The 20438-nt window shown below is 38.9% G+C and overlaps 1 protein-coding gene across 2 annotated transcripts in view; it reads left to right on the top strand.

Annotated features, from left to right (window-relative positions):
• stx18 (syntaxin 18) overlaps positions 1–20438 on the top strand; it is a 25460-nt gene extending 5022 nt beyond the window's left edge. The window contains exons 2-11 of one of the 2 annotated variants that reach the window (XM_074629265.1): positions 10631–10698; positions 13362–13477; positions 13734–13811; positions 14069–14135; positions 14221–14312; positions 16211–16302; positions 17444–17502; positions 18006–18075; positions 18163–18243; positions 19720–20438. In XM_074629265.1, coding sequence (XP_074485366.1) covers positions 10631–10698; positions 13362–13477; positions 13734–13811; positions 14069–14135; positions 14221–14312; positions 16211–16302; positions 17444–17502; positions 18006–18075; positions 18163–18243; positions 19720–19815 — 819 coding nt within the window. In that variant the 3' untranslated portion in view covers positions 19816–20438. The remainder of the gene's footprint in view (positions 1–10630; positions 10699–13361; positions 13478–13733; positions 13812–14068; positions 14136–14220; positions 14313–16210; positions 16303–17443; positions 17503–18005; positions 18076–18162; positions 18244–19719) is intronic. The other variant, XM_074629273.1, reaches the window with a different exon arrangement.

The raw sequence follows: 20438 nt of genomic DNA, 5'->3' as shown, positions 1-20438 counted from the left end.
TACTCCAAAAGTTCGTTATGGATTTGAATGACATTTTTTGGAGGGGTGGGGTGTAGCACAATAAACAATCCATTAGATTTTGGTGGCAATCCAGATCATGATTTATTACGGATTCCGATCAGCCACAACATTATGACCACAGGGTATAACACTTGCGCAGTGTAACTGATGATGCGTTGATGACGCGTGACCCCGCCTTTTTTCTTCTTCCTTCTTCCTTCTTCGAGCAGAGAGATACGTGTGTGGATGTGTGGCGAGACTCCAAGGTGCAGCGGCAGTTGCTGGCCATCCACAGTGATAAAGAAAAAAGCGGTAGATGACGGGATGATAGACAACGTAGTGTAACGTTATACAGACATAACAAGGCTGCTCAATGAGAGAGGCAAAGGAAACACACCGTGTTAATAATAAGCCGACCACCTCACGGTACCACCAGCTGTGAGCTGTGATCTGTTTTTCAAGTCAGGCACCTTGGCGGAAGTCTGCGCTCTCCAAGTGCCATTATAGTTAATTCTTATTTTAGTAGACATCAATACTGTATTGACTAACGACTAGGATTTCTATGGCATGTCTGTGTCACCATTTGTGTGCAAGCGCACCTCCTCCCTACATAGCCCAGTAATTAAACTGTCAGATCATATTTTAGTTGCTTTTTGTGAGTTTATATAAATGTATTGTATTGATTATGTTAAATGGGCATACGATATTGTCTCATATCGATCGCAGGCCCCTGAATTGAATCAAATCAAAATCATATCGTGGAAAAAATCATTATCTTAGTCGCTGTAGCATCCAAAATCCTAGCACTACTTTGAGAGGGCACATACACTGAGAGGGCGCATCTCTTTGCAAACAAAATAAAGTGTTGACTGAGTTAATCTTTGAATGAAACTATTAATTAAAAATTGATACAGTGTTTTTGAGAATCGATACAGTATCACAAAACATAATATTGCGATTCTCGATATTTGCGATATTTCCTTACACCCCTAATTGATATAATATCGTATTGTGGTTTACACCCCCACTAAAGACTGCAAAAAACATTACAACAACTTAACTTAAGTCAGTCTATTTCTGAAGATAAATCACTTCCAATATGTCATCTACTGTACGCAGAGAAATAAAGATTACTGAAATAACATAGCACTCATAAAAAAACACTATTTTTACTTGAACCTCGGTCAGACTGCAGGAATTTTCAAATCCTGCCCAGTGTGGGCAGTTCAGAATAAATGACTGCTCTGCTTGAGATCTGGGAAGACAAAAACTAAGTTGTTTTAAAAAAAAATCACATTGGGCCAACTGGCCAGACTCAGTAGTTTTGAGCCCCGCATATTTTGTGCCAACTGTCAGGTCCGAGCGCCACTGCTCCCCCAACACTGACAGGCCTGGAGTCTGGGCTTTGAACCGACCCGGAAAATTGCCCAATGCGATCTAGACTTTAGGCTGCAGAAGCCGAAACATTACTTATAGAAATAGTGAGGAGCATTCTCCTCACTTAACTTAGATTGAAAAGACATGGCGAGTTTTCTAATGTCCTGAGGTTCAATCTCAGACAAATGTTCAACTAAAAGGTTGTCAGCAAGGAAATTTAGGTTTCAGTACCTCTGTTGAAAGACTTTAACTGAGGAAATTTCACATAGCCTTAAATATATTGGTGAAGAAAATTTGTTTTGAACTTCTTGTCATGGGACACTGACCTTAAAAACTTGGCAGGACAGGCAACATTGGCGTTTAATTAGTTCAGGAAAACTTCACAAAACATCTCAAATTTTATTCTTCCATTGAGGTACGGAGACATCATCAATGGTTGGCAGCAGGAGATGGATCATTGGCAACTAAAAGGCTTTCGCTGCATGTCACGAGTGTTGGTTCCACAGCCAGAAGTCCTTGGCCTGACATGAATATCGTGAGCACAAACCTCTTCAAAGGCACCTTGAAGAACCACTTTACGTTACCCTCGGGGAGTCGGGACTTTAACTTGTACCTGATGTCTCCAACATCAGTCTGAGGCAAACATGAGCAGCTCTGCACAACCAGGTTTTTGTTATGTTCTGTTACATTGATATTAGAAATGGTGGTTTAATAAAAGCAGTGGTGCTGATTCAAAGAAACCCAAACCTATCCTGTGGTGCCTGCCCTCTGCTCTCCTCCCCCCCCACCACCGCTGTCTCCCTCACGCTGCAGATATAATCTCAAACCGTCTCGGCGAAGCAGCTTTTGTAGAAATTGAAATTGCGAGCTAGGAATGTCCTGACTGCTTACAGTTATGTCGTGGTTTTCACCCGCAACTCAACTATCAATTCTTCTCTGTACAGTCTGACATAGGCAGCATTTTTTTTGTGCGAGTCCCCTCTTCACATGTAAACATGCTGCAATAACATTTTCTTTCGGCTCTCGAACAATTTCTTGGGGAAAGCCGATCCTCCCAAGAGCCAGTGATTAAAGGTGGAAGATCAAAACAGAGAAAATATTAAATTAGGTCCCCAGTAACAATGTTGACGGCCGGCACCTAATGCACAACAGATGTGGGTTGCCCTTCAAGACATGCATAACTCTCCAAGTTCCCACTGAAGCTTCACAAAAATAGAAAGGAAACATCAAAGTTGACAAATACACAGTGGTCCTATGAGGCTTTTTCCTGCTCAGAAAGCAGCTCAGTGAGAAAGGAAATGTAGCTTCTTTCAAGGCGATGCAAAAAAAACGTCTTGATTGACTAATAAGAGGGCCAGTGTTTACAGGGTGGGGTTTGGTCGGGGGAATCTTTTACCTCATAGGGGTCGGTTTGGGGCACTGTGATCTCCATTTCACCGCTCACCTCGTCTCTCTCCGCAGCATGTTGCCCTTCTCGAGTTTAAATGGAGGAGGTCACTTTAAAATTGGTAAATTGTGTGTAGAAAATAGCGCTCGACTCCCCGCTGTGCCTTTAGTATTGGTATTCCAAAATTGGCTCCTTCTCACGGTGTTTTCTTAGAAACCCTGAAAAGTGTGGCCATCAGCCAGCACTTAAAAGTATGTTGTGCTGTTGGAGGGGGGGGCTCTTCTTCCCTACGACAACTTTCACATTGAAATAGTACGCTCGTATATACTCAAAATATTTAGTTTAGAATCAGGTTTACTTTATATTTTTGTTAGTGATGATCAAGTTTCCAAGTCAAAAGTGTTTGTTGAACATTTGGAATTTCATCAAAGTTTTGTTTCAGGGATACTCTGCACTATATCAGCCCAAATAATGTCTGATTACGAACATTAAAGTAAAATATTTCCCCAATGAAGTACACTGGGATATGTTAAATCAGTGATAGATTGAGACCAAACTTTGAAGTGGTTTGTATGATCATTTTTTATGATTCTATTGGTTTTAATGCAGATGAAACTGGAGCATATTGGCAGATATTTTGCGTTTAAGAGGTCACGTTGGACTGATACGGTACAGCCACAGCAATGACATTTATGAGTTGGCATTAATGTCAATCATTTAGGGAGTAAAGTGCAACAAGTGTGGAAATCTGCCCTTTTTGGCATGAACATTTTGCCAGGCCTCTTCTTAAAATACAAGTAATTGTCGGTCAAGTAACACAGTTTTGAGTTAGTTATTATCAGTTAAAGTTTACATTTATGGTTGAAGTAGGGTTGGGTGATATGGCCAAAATCGTCTATACTGAGAGATGTCATTTCATATCTCGACAACGATATATATCATGATATAGCAAGTTTTCTGGTAGTTCAATGAATAAATAGTTTATATGAAATAACCACATGGTGAAGCCTATTATTGTTTACTCCTGGGTGAATTAAGTACTTGACAAATGAAAAGTATTTTCTCATTTAATTCAGAACTTTATTGCAAAATGTTGAACAGTTCAAGTGAAATTATAGAGAACAAAAATAATAAATATTTCTATATATACACATTTGTTAATTACATTGAACTGAGTGGTGATGTGAAAACAAAACCGCAATCTTCAACTGATATTCCCTCAAAATATTTCACATCAGATTTTCTGAGAAATTTGAGTTAGTGTGTACTTGTTATTATCAATTTAGACGATGTCTGGATATATGATTTCATGACGATGCGATTCCATTGACAGAGGATAAATTATCATATTGAATTATCATCTAGCCCTAGGTAGAAGCACAAAGTCCTGTAGCTAAAATGTACCTACGTGTTCACAAAATACTAAAATACGCAGGTCCAATAAATATTTCAGAAAGTGAAATACACATATATAGTAAATAAATCCTCACTTTGATATGATATTGTCTCATGAAACAACGTAAAGTGTGATTGAAGTTTGCAATCTATAATTTTATGTAACATTATTTACAAAAACACTTCCGGATGGGTAAAAGCGGAATAATCTTTCCAAACCCCCGGACACAAACTGGGACAAAAACTTCTAACTAAAAGTCACAAACACATTGGCACACAGATAGAAACGTTGTCACATACAGCAGCTGTCAGAGCCGGGTCTAGACTCAGTCAGGACTTGAGCCATGGGGAAGTGATTTGCGGGGATCACCCTGCAGATGAACGTGCTGCTAAATGGTCTCTTTACCAGTTGGCCTAATCTCTGCACTGTTTTCCCATGAAAGCCGGGCAAATTGAATTTCGGGGCATCTGCTGTCAGGCCTGAGCACAATCTTGATTTTGTTTCACTGCGTGCAACAAAATGCTTTTTCATGATTCATGGAAATGAAAATAAAAGAGGAAGAAGTGGTGAAAAGGCAGATTTACAGATGGATGTCAAACTCTTAAATCATGAGATGGACACCAGATACTCGGCAGACTAAATAGTTTAAGCGGAGCAAAAGTAATGTTGAGCTCAATAGACGAGGCTCAATTTAAAACATTTAAACATGTAGCAGGGCTGGAGCAGCAGCTGTTGACGCTTTTTGAAGAACGCTGTCGAGCTTTGTCAGTACACAGTATTAGTTATTGTGATTTACGATCGCTGAAGTATTACCAATGCAGATGACAGCGTGCTGCATACTTGACCCTGACACTTCAAAACACTGAGAGGCTGAACCATGAAACTACAACAGATGTGTGTTTGTCTACTTAGAGACGAGTGCTCTTTTTGTTCTACATTAAGATGTTACTGCAATGAGGTACAAATTATAAATAGTCATTTCACATTGATATTGAATGCATCCAGTGAAACTAAAGCAGATAATGCTGCTTAACAAACAGTAAACATATTGTTTACTTTCCAGTTGTGATCACCATTCATCTGCAGTAGATAAAAGTAGGGCTGCAACTAACGATTATTTTTTGTCGATTGTCGATTAATCTGACGATTGTTTTCTCGATAAATCGATTAGTTGTTTCGTCTATAAAATGACAGAAAATGGTGAAAAATGTCGATCAAATGTCTTGTTTTGTCAACAACGCAAAGATGTTCAGTTTACTGTCATAGAGGAGGAAACCAGAAAATATTCACATTTAAGAAACTGGAATCAGAGAATTTCTATTTGTCATCCATACAGCTGACATATCTCTTGTTTTCAGGCATACACACTTTGCTTACACTTTTCTCCATTCCTCAAATTAAATGGCTTCATTCAAATCAATCATACTGCGTCAGATGCTGATAGGACATTTTTTCACATGTACAATTCCTCCTGTTTTTGTCTTTACAGCAGTTGTCTTACCTCAGCCTTCGCTTTTTTTAGACCAAATTTGACATTTAAAGTGGAGAGAGGAGTGTTTTCCTTTTCAGAAGCCCCCTTACAAATTCAGCAATTTACCATCTGCAGTATGATATAGAGAAGGAAAGTCGTCTCTGCTGTTAATTACTCATTTCGCACATTTTATATTCCACAACATGACACCCATCCTCGTTTATCTTGGAAAATGTATTCGATTTTTGGGGACACAACTTTTTTTAATTAAAGCTACTTTTTGAAGGACCTTTTCTAGCATCAGTTGTTATGCCCATTGTGAATTATTATTGATATTTGATTCTAATTGGTAGGGATAGGGGTAGAGCTCAATTAATTGATTCATTTTCAATTATTATTAATCAGTTTGAGTACATTTTTAAGAAAAAAAAAGGTCTAAATTCTCTGATTCCAGCTTCTTAAATGTGAATTTTTCCTCCTCTATGACAGTAAACTGAATATCTTTGGACAAAACAAGACATTTGGGGACGTCGTCTTGGGCTTTGGGAAACACTGATCAACATTTTCAATATTTTCTGAAATCTTCTAGATGAAACAACTAATCGATTAATCAAGAAATAATCAACAGATTAATCAACATTGAAAATAATCATTAGTTGCAGCCCTAGATAGGGGAAAATGGCACGTTATAAATCTGACAATAATCCACGTTGATTGGCATATTTAAAGTGTGTCGAGAGGCACCTTCCCAGCGTAAATCAAAAGTGTGTGCAATTTTAGATTTTACACTTTAAAGAGGAAGTGAGGCTTGATATGAGTATCGGGCTTTCAGAGCAAACCAGTCACTTTATATTGCACTAATACAACCAGCATCTTGATGGAAACACTGAGTGAGAGGAAGAGAGGGAACCTGTTGGTTTACCTGATGAACAGACTTCAGAAAATGTGACTGTAAAACGTGTTTTAACCTGATTATTCAGAAATATAAAGCAGGAATCACAAACAGTACTAACGCAGTATTACATACATCTTCACGCAGGCTTTTCAAAAACAAAAACAAAAATGTCTTTGTGTATTTGATTGTGACCTGTCACTTGATGTCACACATGTCCTTCAACCCTTACTCTGTTTTTATTCATTTATTTTGTCTTCTGTGGTGTCCAGGCTTTTTGTGAGTTAAACATCTGTTTCTTATGAAATTGATTGTTGAAATCTGATTAACTTACTTCAAAATGCAGCGGTGTAGTTTCCATTGAACCTGTCTCAACGGTGATGTCACCTACACAGTCGATCTCAGCGACCTCTTGCTTCTTAAAAACTTTAAATTTTGTTGTAAACGGGAGAGTAAATAGAGATGAGGCACAGTCTTACAGCTCAATGGCAGTTATGTTTGTTGTTGTCTCAGCTTTATTCCCAGTGTTTTGTTTTTTTAAGTTGACATTTTGTATCTGTGCATGATCAAAAATGAACAAACACAAAGACTGTATACAAGCGCTGCTTACTACGGCTTTGACTTATCCAGTAAAGAATCAAAACACAGTTAATACAACTTTAGCACATATCAAAAAGGGCCAAAGACCCTGTTCATAAATCATCTTAAAAGTCTTCTTTGATGGTACTTTTTTGTTTGTTTACGGAGCTGACTAAAGCGTTCTAACTGCGAATAGACATAAGAAGACCAAACTAAACCCATTAGAGAGTCAGACATAAACATGATAATAAAACCAGCATGCGGTAGAGTCTTCTCCACTGAAGCATCCTCTCTGTATCGGGCCCACATACCTAAACACAACATAGCATGGCGTCAGTATGGATAGCCCTCGGTCAGGACACACAGGGACTTAAACCAAAGCGGGGCCAGTCATCATCGAGTTCTGTCAGTTACCTGGATTTAACAAAACAAAGAGCCATCCAAGCTCTTTAGAAATCTGCTAGCTAAGCCTTTTCTCTTTTCTTCCTCATAATAATCCCCCCTGATGGTTTGTTTGGGCTCAATCGGGGCTGGGGGGAAACAGGGGGGAAGGAGAAAGTGAGGAGGTAAAGTGGGGGTCTTTGATGATGACGAGATTAGATGTAGCCCGGCAGACTGTCTCCTTCTGCCGTCGCTGCGAGCTCTCCTGCCTCACACACACCTATGGCGGTCGCACGTATACGCTCACATGTAGCTACATACACACATGTACGGTGAGCCACATGCACAAGGCCACCCCCTTCCTCATTGTTGAGGAATTACTTGCTCTTTAGGGTCTTAAGTTACAAGAGCAATTGATCCCTCTGACCCCCTGCAAACCCTGGAGGTTGTGCTGGGAATCTGAGCTCCAATGTATACACACAGGAGACAGCTCAACCCCCAGAGCAGCACTCTTGACACTCCCCGGCACCCCCACAACACACAGACACAGACACACAGACACACAGACACACAGACACACACTTCCCACTTGTCTGATATTACAACGCTGTGTATTTAGCGCTGCCTGCTGGTCAAACGGGTGCAGTACCATAGACGGGAGCACTGCAGGCAAATATAGTTTGTACATAAATAAAAGGCTGAAGCCAAGTGCTAATTGCAAGCAGAAAATATAGAAATTATAAATTAGTTATGCCATGTAAGAGGTTATATTTTCCACTTTGTGGCAGGCCAAGGTAGTCTCAAAAAACGGAGAATTACTAAAACTCAAAAATGTGCTTCCACAGCGGTTTTTGTGGCTATAAATAAAAAAAAAATTACCACTGGAGCGGGTTTTTCTTGAGATTGACGAAACTCAATAACTTCACATCATTATAACAATTCACCAATCTTTAACACTCAAATACTCTGCTTTATTTTTCATCTTAAATATCCGAATGTTATCAAATTATTAGTCTTTTACTATTTTTAAAATGATATTTCATGTTCTCTGTTTCTATATCTCATTATTGTTGTTTTGTTTTCCTTTTCTTTGTTTTGTAATTGACTCAATGTCATTGTAAATGAGAGTCTCCCCTCATCTCTCCTCATCTCTCAAGTATTAGAGTTTTACAAGATGACATTAGGGCAGCAATTAAGGGTTATTTTCATTATCCATTAATCTGCAGATTATTGTCTTGTTTAATCGATTTATTGTTTATAGAATATCAGCAAATAGTAAAAAATGTCCATCACAAGTTCCCAGAGTGACATAAAATGTCTTGTTTTCTTCGACGCACGGTCCAACACACCAAACATATTTAGTTCACGATCATAGAAGACTAAGAAAACCAGAAAACATTCACTTTTGAGAAGCTGGAGCCAGTTGGTTTGTTTGCCTTTTTTGCTTTAAAAAATGACTTATTATCAAAATAGTTGACAATTAATTTTTGATTAATCGACTGTTTCAGCTCTAGACCAGATCAAAAAAACAATTAATCGAATAGTGGTCAACTATGAAATTAATCCCCAATTATTTTGACTGAGTAATTTTTTAAGAAAAAAAAAAGAGTCAAAATTCAGATTTAAGAATCCAGCTTCTTAAATTTGAATATTTTGTGGTTACTTTACTCCTCTATGACAGTAAACTAAATATCTTTGAGTTGTGGACGAAACAAGACATTTGAGGACGTCATCTTGGGCTTTGGGAAACACTGATTGACATTTTTCACCATTTTATAGACCAAACAACTAATCGATTAATCAAGAAAATAATCAACAGATTAATCAAAAATAAAAATAATTGTTAGTTGCAGCCCTAATTAAGATGTCACAACTAACAACAATTTTGAATGAAAAACCCAACAACCAATGTGTTATTTGTCTCTACTGTAAGATATATATTGGAATGGCTGGATGCATCATTTAATTGCTGAAGAAAACATTATTACTTTCCTCATTCACTGAGACACTACATAACATTTTGAAAGACTTTGAACTGAAGTAATGAAGACTTTGAAATAAAGGTTCTCTTCTCCCCTGAACCCACCTTAAGCTCAACTGCTCTGACCAACAATTAACTCTTGACCTCTAATAATTGTATTATTACAAGGGTCGGCTTGCCTGACTTGGTGCCCCACGGCGGTGTCATACGTCACTGAATTACCTTCTAAACCAAAGAAGGAGTTCTGGGTTTCTAGCAAATTGCTCAGCTCTGTTTATCTTGACACCTTTCTGCCTCGAAAAACTTGTCATTTTTCAAACGTCGGCTCAAATAAAAACACCGCTTCAGGTCGCCGTGACGCTGGGAGTGAATGTTTAGAGACGTTATTAGACTGCTGGTGCCGGGTTACCCCTTACAGCCAAGGCAATTTGATAATTGAGGTTGTTAGAGTGAAAAAAGCTGAAGGCTGAAGACAGCGTCTTTATGCTATCAAAATAATCTCCCACGCTCCGGGGTCGCTGTCACAGTCAAACTCATTGTGTCATTTTTCAATCCTGAGCTTGTCTGAGTTCTGTCTTCTGGATGTAACAGAGCCGGCTGTGTGCGCATTCACAGCCACTTGTGTACGCTGCCAGCAGAGCTCTGCGGACAGGGAAGCAATTTGGTCTTTTTTAATATTTGACCGAATTACAGGAGCAAATATTGGATTGAACCAAGTTTCCTCTGGTTTGCCTGTGCACACATACACTCGGACATTTTCTCGGTGATAAATAGTAACAGATCGTGAATTTAAAGCTTATTAGAGATGGCTCTGTCAGTGCTCTGTATGCAGCAGCTCATGGTTTTATTTATGAGAGCTGTTTTGACGAGGAAATTGCAGGTTTGATTTTTGCATGTCCCAGCCTTGATGAATTGTCAAAAGCAAATATTGAGAATTCGCAGAGATAGACAGACATTGGTCGCCTGTCACATCCAATAAACACAAAATACTACATTTACTCTGGCTCTATCTAAATGTAGTCGGGAGAAAATAGTTTCCTGGTACACGTCTAAAAACTCTCTCTTAAGCCGTGTTGACATATTTGAAGCAGCAACCGAGGCATTTAAAGAGACTCATTGACATGAAGGTAATCAAGTAATGCTTCTTTCTCACTTTATCTTGGCAGATCACGAACATCACCAAGCTCAAAGACTTTCTGCTACAACACAGGAAAGATTATGTGAGCGCCGGAAGGTAAGCCTCACCAAATGGTCGCAGTAATCCACCGCAATCAACAACAGCAGCGGTAAAAACCCTTCAAGGCTGCAGGGGGAGGCTGGCGAAGAGACTTTGATTCTGACAAAATTCAGTGAAGGTCAGGAGTCAGGGCTACTTGAAGGTACCGTCAAATATGTCTCCAGTGTGCATGTGTGTGTGCTGCAGGGGCTGTCTGCTGGCGGCGGGTCAGCAGCGAGTAGGGTGGTCCGTAGCGGCAGGCTCCAGTCTAATTGTCTGGAATAATTGAGCTGCAACCAAGTGAAGAACAAATCACGCCCTGGGACTAATCCAGGCCTTCCTCCCTTCAAGGCCCCCTCTGTGGTCTGTAGGTGTGGGTGTGTGGAGTAGTAGCCCATGTTTTGTTAGGTTTGTTGATAAAGCCTCAGCAGCACACATTAACTTAACATTAGAGATGTCAGTGGGTGGAGTGCAGCAGTATTTAGTGGTGGGAAAATCCATCAAGAAGCCATCAGTGGTGTGTGCTAAAGTCTCGTCTGCCATCAGCCTCGCCATCAGTCTTCCAATTTTCTTATCAACTTCCGTTTTCCTCCTCGCTTTGACTTTTCCTGACACAATAACTCTCTTCTTCTCATAAATATGTTTATAGAAGGTGACTCAAGCATAGCGCCTTGAATCAATGAGAATTTAATATGTTATAATAAGCAGTGGGCGACATCCGGGTCTGAGAAGTGAAGCCAATGTGGAAGTGCCTTAAACTTCTTTCTAATGGCCCTCTGGTTGCAATAAGAAGTCTGATTGTATAGAAGTCTATGAGAAAATGATCCTACTTCTCACTTGATTTATTACCTCAGTAAACATTGTTAACATGAGTTTATGGTCTCAATCACTAGTTTCAAGTCTTCTTCAATACAGCATGATGTTCATTTAGTAAATTATGGTCCCATTTAGAATCAAATAGACCATAAAGCAGGGGATGTTTTAGGGCGTGGCTACCTTGTGATTGACAGGTCGCTACCCCATCATTGTCCAGTCCGGAAGTTGTCTGTGTTTTTGTCTTAAAACTTTAACCCTTTTCACAGTGTGTTTTCATGAAAGTTCATTTTAATCCCTTTGGTCGCCTGAAAATGTCTTATTCAGCGTTCAATTTTACGTAGCTCCACCCTCTCGCGTCACGTCTGGTTGTAAAAAAACAAGATGGCGACGGCCTGAATGCCGAACTTGAGGCTTCAAAACAGCAGTACACAAACTAATGGGTGATGTCACGGTGACTTCGTCCACTTCTTATATACAGTCTTTGCTTATAACATGTTATGACTGTATCTTTTTGTAGTTACATTTTTTTTATTAATGTTTTTCAATACATACAAACATAATGGCACACAAAACCAGTTGCTACAGTAGATCAATGAAAAATAAGTAACAAAACAAACAGAAGAAACCAGAACAAAATAAATCTAGACACACTAAATTAGCTACAAGTACAGTAGTTATGACTGTACTTAAACAAATCAAAAATCCTTCTCTAGGTCACCATATATTTGGTAAAGGACTTGTACAACTTTTATCATTTCATCTTTGTTCTTACATGTTTGTTTTATTTAGAGGCTGCAACTGATGGTTATTTTCATTATCAATTAATCTGTTGATTATTTTCTTGTTTTGTCTGTAAGATATACGAAAATAGCGACAATTTCCCAGAGCTCAACGTAACATCTTTAAATAAATTATGTCCAACCAACAGTTCAAAACCAAAAGATAAAAAGATGTAAACCAGAAAATGTTCGGCATTTGTGCTTGAAAAACTACCAGATTATCTAAATAGTTGCTGATTCATTTTTCTGTCAATCGACTACTCGTTTCAGCTCTTGCTTTATTATATATTAATTTCAAGTCATACATTGATACTTTTTGCAAGAATGAGTTTGTTTAAACCTATCAAGCAAATTCAAAATCCAATCTAACCACTCAAGCCCTTTACATGTGTTATGTATGTACAATATTAATAACAGGTTTATTTATAGAGCATTTTTCATACAAGAGATTTGGTTCAAAGTGCTTTACAAATGAAAAAAAAAATGCAACTCATTCCAACAAGGGCAGAAAGGCAATGAAATTACAATAGGACAGTAAATGCTAAAATATATAAGTGAAATTAAAAACAGAGACTATTAAGATTAATAAAAATTAGAGAATTTGTATTTTTACAGTCTAGGTATGTTCTAAGCTGTCATTGTGTCTCAGAAGTCCACCAGAGGGAGACATTAAGTCTCAACTACACACCTCCGCCTGACAGCGAGAAGGTCCTAATGTTTGAGCCACAATCAGGTTTCATGTTCTCCTCATGTTTGTGCAGGTTTCCTCAGATTGCTTCAAAGTAATAAAACAGGAGCTCAGGTGAATTAGACTGGTGAATCAGAGAGTTTGATTGACAGCAGAGACCAGGAAACGCTGACCATTCAGAGCAGACTGGGAGGAGAATCAGGGTTTTTCAGACAGAGGGTGAAAGAGGCTTCATGCAGGCAGACCGAGGCAGACAGTATGAGAAAAATAAAGGTTATTTTGAACATTACGGCACGTAAACATGTTCTAGTACAACATTAAAATACATCTATTTACCTGGAAATGAGCAAAATATGAGACCTTTAAACTTACTCTGATTGTTCTTGTGTGTTTTACAGTCTCATCTCATCAGATCTCACCCGTATGACGGACAACGAACGAGACCAGATCGACCAGGATGCTCAGATCTTTATGAGGACCTGCTCTGAGGCCATCAAGCAGCTACGCAATGAAGGTAATTGTTTGTTTTACTGAGCAACACATGAACTAGATTACAAATATTATCGGAAATGTAAAATATGCTTTTAGGTGATGCTGATTTTGTCATGCATTATGCTCAGATTTTATTTTACAAACTCGGCTCTCAACTGTGTTGACTTTCAAAACATCAACAGGGAGCTGGAAATTGGATTTGTTGTTACTTTTTGGCGCTATACTAAAACACGTGAGTTTGTCTTTAATAAGTGAATGTGTTATTGTTGTCTCCATAGCGGAGAAGCAAGTGACATCAGCCCAGATAAAGGAGCACAGAGGGGCAGTGCTGGACCTCATTGAAGTGTATCTGAGAGGTGAGTTCATGCAACTCATAACAATTTAGGCAGCACGTGTCTTATATCTTGTTCTCCATGGACTGTTTTGTATGAATCCATTTGTTTATCTTTAGGATGTTTACTGGCTTAGGTTTAGGGAGAATTGTGTATGAGCCCAGCAGGCCGGTTGCATTGGTTTCAACATGAGCTGCTGGACACATACTGCATATTTGAACCAATATTTAATAACAGGAGGACTGTCTGGTAACATCTTGTGCATCTTTATTGTTTTTAAGGAGTATGTAAGGTGTACTCTGAACAGAGAGCAATCAGAGTCAAGAGAATGGTGGACAAAAAGAGGCTGTGAGTATACGCATACCTCATTCACAATATTTATTATTTACTTTATAATACTTTATTCACATGACCCTGTGCTTTGTGGTTTCAGTTCTAGACTGGCACCAGATCACCACAGTAGGGCGGCGAAAACGGTGCAGGTGGAGCCCACAGAGGAGAAGACTGTCAAGGAGGAAAGTTCTGGTAAGTTAGTGAGTCCCCTGAGACACTGGACTCTATTTCTGTAGCAGCACAGACTGGTACAAGCAACCCTGCTACTACATGCTCGTGCTTTACTGACCTGGTATTTTTGTGTATTTAGCTATTTCAGTTCCTTGTAAAGTGCACTTATATTTGCATTCTTTGCATGACAAGAAAATGAAATAAAAAATAATATGGGACTGGTGACAGATATGCACAGTAACTATGTAAATATGAAAGGAAGCAGTTATATACACTCGCTCAAAAATAACATTTTAAAGGGATTATAGCAAGAATGTGAGTAAAGCAGTCTGTACTGCATTAAAGATGAGTTGCTGATTATCATACATTGTATAAAAGTGCTTCATTATTCACATTTCTACAGTCATCTGAAGGAAGCAGGGCTGATCTTTGTGTTTCATCTGCAACTTCTAATTCGAAAAGTGCCGTGCCGCAGCACAGCACCATTATGCCTGATGATTCATCGATGGTACTTGATTAAATCTCAACCATTAACTTGTAATTCTGCAGGTTTATGCAATCTGAACCATCAAGTGCAGGGAATCATTGTGGAGAAGCACATCACACCGTTCACAGTGACTAAATCTTAAATGCTACACACTGTTAACCTGACCCTGTCAGATGGTTTGTTTCACAGAACCATCTGAGAAGCCGTCATTGGAAACTGTTTGGAAAAGGGCAGGCACTTTCAAAAAATACTTGGCAGGTGATTGGATGAACCATCTGTCAATCAAACTAACGGAAGTAAAACTAACTGAAGGCAAAAACGTTGCCGTAGTTTACACGTTCAGTGCCGTTCTTTGCTCTTCTTTCAATGAAGAAATACTCTCCAGTCCACCTAAGCCACACCCGTAGCTGCCAGTAGCTCCTCACAGGACGCTGATTGGTCTGTTGTCTGGCGAGCCGGACACAAACGCATTCCTCTGAGCCTGATAAGATGGATTTTCATGTGACATTTGATCCCGCGTTTCTCGTGTGATCTTGTAACATCGCGAGAATCCAGCTGCCGTGCAATGTTAACACACCGTTCCTTTAAGAAACGATATCTTAAGATAAATGTTCCCAGCCCTCTCGACATCTCTTCACATCCTCATCCACCTCTTCATCTATAAACACTGACTATTCACGAGGCAACAGCTGCTTGTGTCATCAACCTCATTCCAAGTTTACTGGTAACACTAGCATTACACTTTAAATTTTAAAATGGATTTTTAATGGCATTACGATGTGTTGCAGCTTAATTATGACAGTAAAGGTCTTCATTGTCATTGTCGCGTTAACAGGATTATTATGTGAACCATGAATACTGCATAAAGTCATTACTTCCTCAACCTTATTATCACTTAAGAAAAAAACAAACTGAAGGCACCAACATAAATGTAGCACATTTTAATTGACTTTTGTTGTACTAATTTTCAACAAGAAATTCACATAATTAGGATTACATTTGTTAATGCTGCATAATACTGTCCAATATTTTCCTACTTGAAGAAGTCCCTCTGCACTCTCCTCTCCATTTGATGAGACATTTTCATCACTGAGATTGGTACAGGGGCTGAAAAAGTTTGAGGCATATAATGTGTCATGATAATGATTAATCGCCACACTCACTCCCTCACACTGTGTGCACAGAGCGCTGCAATGACCTACAGTTGTTGAACACCTATCTCCCTCACTGCTTCAATATTTCAAAAAGGACTGCTCTTAGATCCAATGTGATGAAATGTACAAGGATACCCCATCTAAATAGATCCATTTAAATAACCACTCAGGGTTATATTTTCCCTTTCAAAGAGAGAACTCGCAACTAGATGAGTAATTCAGATGAACAAAGTGAATGAGTAAGTGATGAAAGATGTATTGTTTTTTCCTTCTTGTAGAGAAGACTGTGTCAGAGGTCGTGGAGAACCCTGTCAACCTGTGGGAGGAGGGCCGAGTGGAGGACGAGCTCTCTCCTGAGGAGATCCAGATGGTGTGGCACCTTAGACATCACTATTCATTATTCATTTTATACTGTATATGTAGATTTGCATGATTCATGCGTGCCTCATGAAAGTACAGCTATACTTAGACAACTTCTAAAATGCACGGGGACTCGGTTAAGCACACATTCATCGCTTTACTGAGGAGGGTTTTAGGGGGAATTACATTTTGATGCCCAAAGTACAATCTAATTTGGACCTTTTGAATATTTCTGCATACTGGGGTCCCTAAACAGTCTTGGAATTACATATATTAAGTATCACTGTAAAGCTGAGACTCTTGTGAATCCAGTGAGCCCGACTGTATTCATGTGTGATGATGTTAATTCCAATAGCAGCCATTTCATTGTAGTGAGACCATTTTTTTAAACTTGACTTCACTGTATAAAATGACCTGTTGGTGACATCTAGGATAATCACAGCCTCATGAAACTTTACAACCACAAACTAGAGACCTCGAGCATTCAGAGGATGGATGACTTTCCTAGATAGATTGACAATAAGGGGGTTTCTGAGCCATTTCCAGAACAGAAGTGCTTGCCATCCAATCGCCAAAAAATGCAATTCTAGCAGAAATCTCCTAATGTCGAAAGTTTTTGATACCAAATCACAGCAAGGCTTTTTTCAAGGTCTTGGTGTCTTAATGTGGTATTTTGGAGAGATTATTGATCATTGTTATTAATTCTAGAGTGGTAAAAAAAGGTTACATTTAGCACCAAATCTGTGTAACAAATGGTATCAACCCAAAAATTGCTGCAGCAATTTAGGAGACATAATAGAGCATGGGAATGATCATCATATACTTCTATAATAATGTTATAAACCCTTATACACTTTCACTATTTATTTTAATTAATTATTCATGTTTTTTTCTGATTTATGACTAGAACAACTTGACACACAGTGCTGTACTGCATCTCAAACTAATCTTCATGTTCCCAGCTTTCAGATGATGTACACCACTTCTATGTGACATCTTCTTTTGACCTGCTATTTCCCCCTAAAGATCCCCTGTACCGCCCTAAAAAAGTAAAAACTAGTCTAATTGGGTCTCTTAGGGTTAAATGTTAGGCATCTTTACATTATATACACAATAATGAAGATGTTTTATTATTGTGTGCTTCTGTCCAGTTTGAGCAGGAGAACCAGAGGTTGGTGAGTGAGATGAACAGCCTGGTGGATGAAGTGAGGTGAGTCCCACTCAGCACACTTGTTACCCTTTTAATAAGTGTGTTCTGAACAACATGACTATTACCAGTGGTGTCAGCAATTTCATTGTGTTCACACATCAGTATTGTGAATCAGTGAAGTGAACTGTAAAGTTATTTACCGGGGAATTGTGGTAATCCAGAGACGCTATTGTGTGAAGGTGTCACACAATGTCACTTCCCTCCCACTAAATTACACCGCCCTGGTGATGGAAATGGCAGGTGAGCAAGACAACAATTATGTGAAACACCAGATGTCGATCCAGACGGGTTTAAAATGACCCAAGGACATAGGTGTGTGCAGATGAAATTGTTACTGTGGTAGGCAGAGATAATCACTGACATGTTTGTTCCAAATGGAAAAAAAATGGATTTGAGGTGACAGTTACCTGCCCCCGTAATACTAATGCCATCTGGAAGGGCTTGAATACGCTAGGCGCTCTATTTTCACGGCACATTTCATGCGTTCCTTTTGTGCACATCAGGCAAATCGAGGGGAAGGTGGTGGAGATCTCTCGACTGCAGGAGATCTTTGCTGAGAAAGTCCTGCAACAAGTGAGCTAAGTTCCTTCCATTTCATTCACTTCTTTTTGAGAAGAAGTTTGTACATAGACTTATTGTCCGTCTCACTTTCCTTGACAGGAAACAGAGATAGGCAGCATTCATCAGCTGGTTGTGGGTGCTACAGAAAACGTCAAAGAAGGCAACGAGGATATACGAGAGGTACCATCACTAATCTATTCCTCATGTGCTATTCACACTTTATATTTTCATTTTATTTTATTTGAAAAGGGACAATGTACATGAATCAACAGTCAACAAATGTACCAAAGTTAGCTGAGGCCAGTTTTGTGATGTTCTTAGGCATCCTAAAATAATAAAAATAATTTACCACGTATACAGTTAAGAAGATACTACATTGAGATAAAAAGCATATACAATACAGTTGAACAATATCAGCGGACAGAATCCAAATACAAGTACAGTATGAGTAGCCTACAGTCATGTTAAATATAGATAAAAAATAGCGTCAATGTCGACAATGTTGGTTCTCGATAAGCCGTTTCTCGACATTACACTTAAGTGAATAATATGATGGGGACTCTCTAATTGATTGTGGTACTGAGCTCCATTGATGTGGTGCTCTGAAGGAAAAGAGGGCCAGGCTAAATGCTAGGGATGCACCGATTGTGAAATTTTGGGTCGATAGCGATACAGATGTTTAAAATAACAATTTGGCCGATACCAATGTTTTTGTTGTTGTTATTTATTACTTTTTTTGTGCTAGGGAAACAGACATCTTTGTAATAAAAAAAATAACTGAGCTGTTTTAAAGTCATTCAGCATTTCATTACACTGTCTTTGAATGAGCACAAAAAGTCAATCATACCAATATATGAAATAACCTTTAATATAACCTTCTTTCACATGAACAAGATTCTTTTTAAAAAATGTTAATAACTAACATTTAACCGGTGCAAAATGTATGCAACACAACAGATAAACATCGGCCACTGCCATCGGCGATAGTCATCTTATTTACCGATAGGCCGATGGCAGTCAACGCGGTCACACGATAAATCGTTGTATCCCTACTAAATGCAGTTTTTATGATTGGGATTGTGTCTCTCCTAGCAGCACCTCTAGTAGCTCTGTTTCCGGTAGATTTGAAGTTGACGAAACCAGACAGAGGAGGAGGAGCTAAACCATAAATAATCTCATGAACTAGACAGACGTTTTTGTATTTGATGAGGTATTCCCATCTAAATAGATATAGTAGATATATTTCTTTAGAATATGGCAATAATGAAAAATGGCTTCTTGTCTAAAGTTTTAACTGCTTGTTTGTGTAATGATACCTGTGGTCTTAAAGCTGTAGAGTGTGTATTAGGCCAACTTATCAGACAATAGGTGATGTAGGAGATAACCATTAAGTGGAAGTATATCTTAGCTGCCTCAGTTGATAGGAAGCTTCTGGTAAATCTGAAGTTTGCCAAACTGAACTTTACTTTATTACAGACCCCTTTATGTTAGTTTTGAAGCCTAGGTTTGAATCTATGGTAATTCCTAAATATTTGTGTTTTGAAACAATTTGTAGTCTCTCTCCTGAGATCAAAATCATGTTCTACATCTATGCTTTTCCTTTGGTTGATGTTAATAAATCTGATCAGTAAAATATCATTTTGTTTACTTCACCAGGCAATCAAAAACAACGCTGGCTTCCGGGTGTGGATCCTGTTCTTCCTGGTCATGTGCTCTTTCTCTCTCCTCTTCCTGGACTGGTACGACAGCTAACACAACTCGCCAGCACGGACTCTATACTACAGGAAACTGGCACTGGCACATATTGGTTATCTCATAAAGATGTGATGACACCACTGAGACTGAATGTACAGTTTTACTGTGCTGGACCTGGTGTACAAAGTGCTCTTCATGAAGATTCAAGCAGAGATGGCAGTTTGTTCTTCCCTGATGCTAACTATCTATTAATGTTTGTCCACGGCAGCTTCAATGTTTTAGAACACTTCTGAGCAGGCGAGCTTTGTGTGGATCACCGTTTGGTCGGACAGTCCGTCTTTCTCTGTCACTAAAAGCAGTAATGATGGTTTGATTAGCAGCAACTATTCTTGTCTGGCTGACTGAAAAAAAACATTGATTTCCGACTAAAGGATGCTGTTCAGTCTGGCACTACACTCGCTGTCTCGTCTACACTATTTAAATAGATTGTGTACCTCAATGACATATAAATTATACTTCACTGTCAAATGCTGATGAATGTTTTGCTTTCAAGGCAATTATGAGCAGCAGAACAATTCATTTAATATCTATCACAGCATAACTGTACTGACACACCACTCACATTCTAGTAAAAACTAAGCGTCTTAAGTCTTAATTAAATTCAGCGTCTGCTTTCTTTA

This window comes from Sebastes fasciatus, chromosome 1 (genome assembly GCF_043250625.1).
Source record: "Sebastes fasciatus isolate fSebFas1 chromosome 1, fSebFas1.pri, whole genome shotgun sequence".
NCBI classification, from domain to species: domain Eukaryota; kingdom Metazoa; phylum Chordata; class Actinopteri; order Perciformes; family Sebastidae; genus Sebastes; species Sebastes fasciatus.
This window is presented reverse-complemented; position numbering and strand designations above follow the sequence as displayed.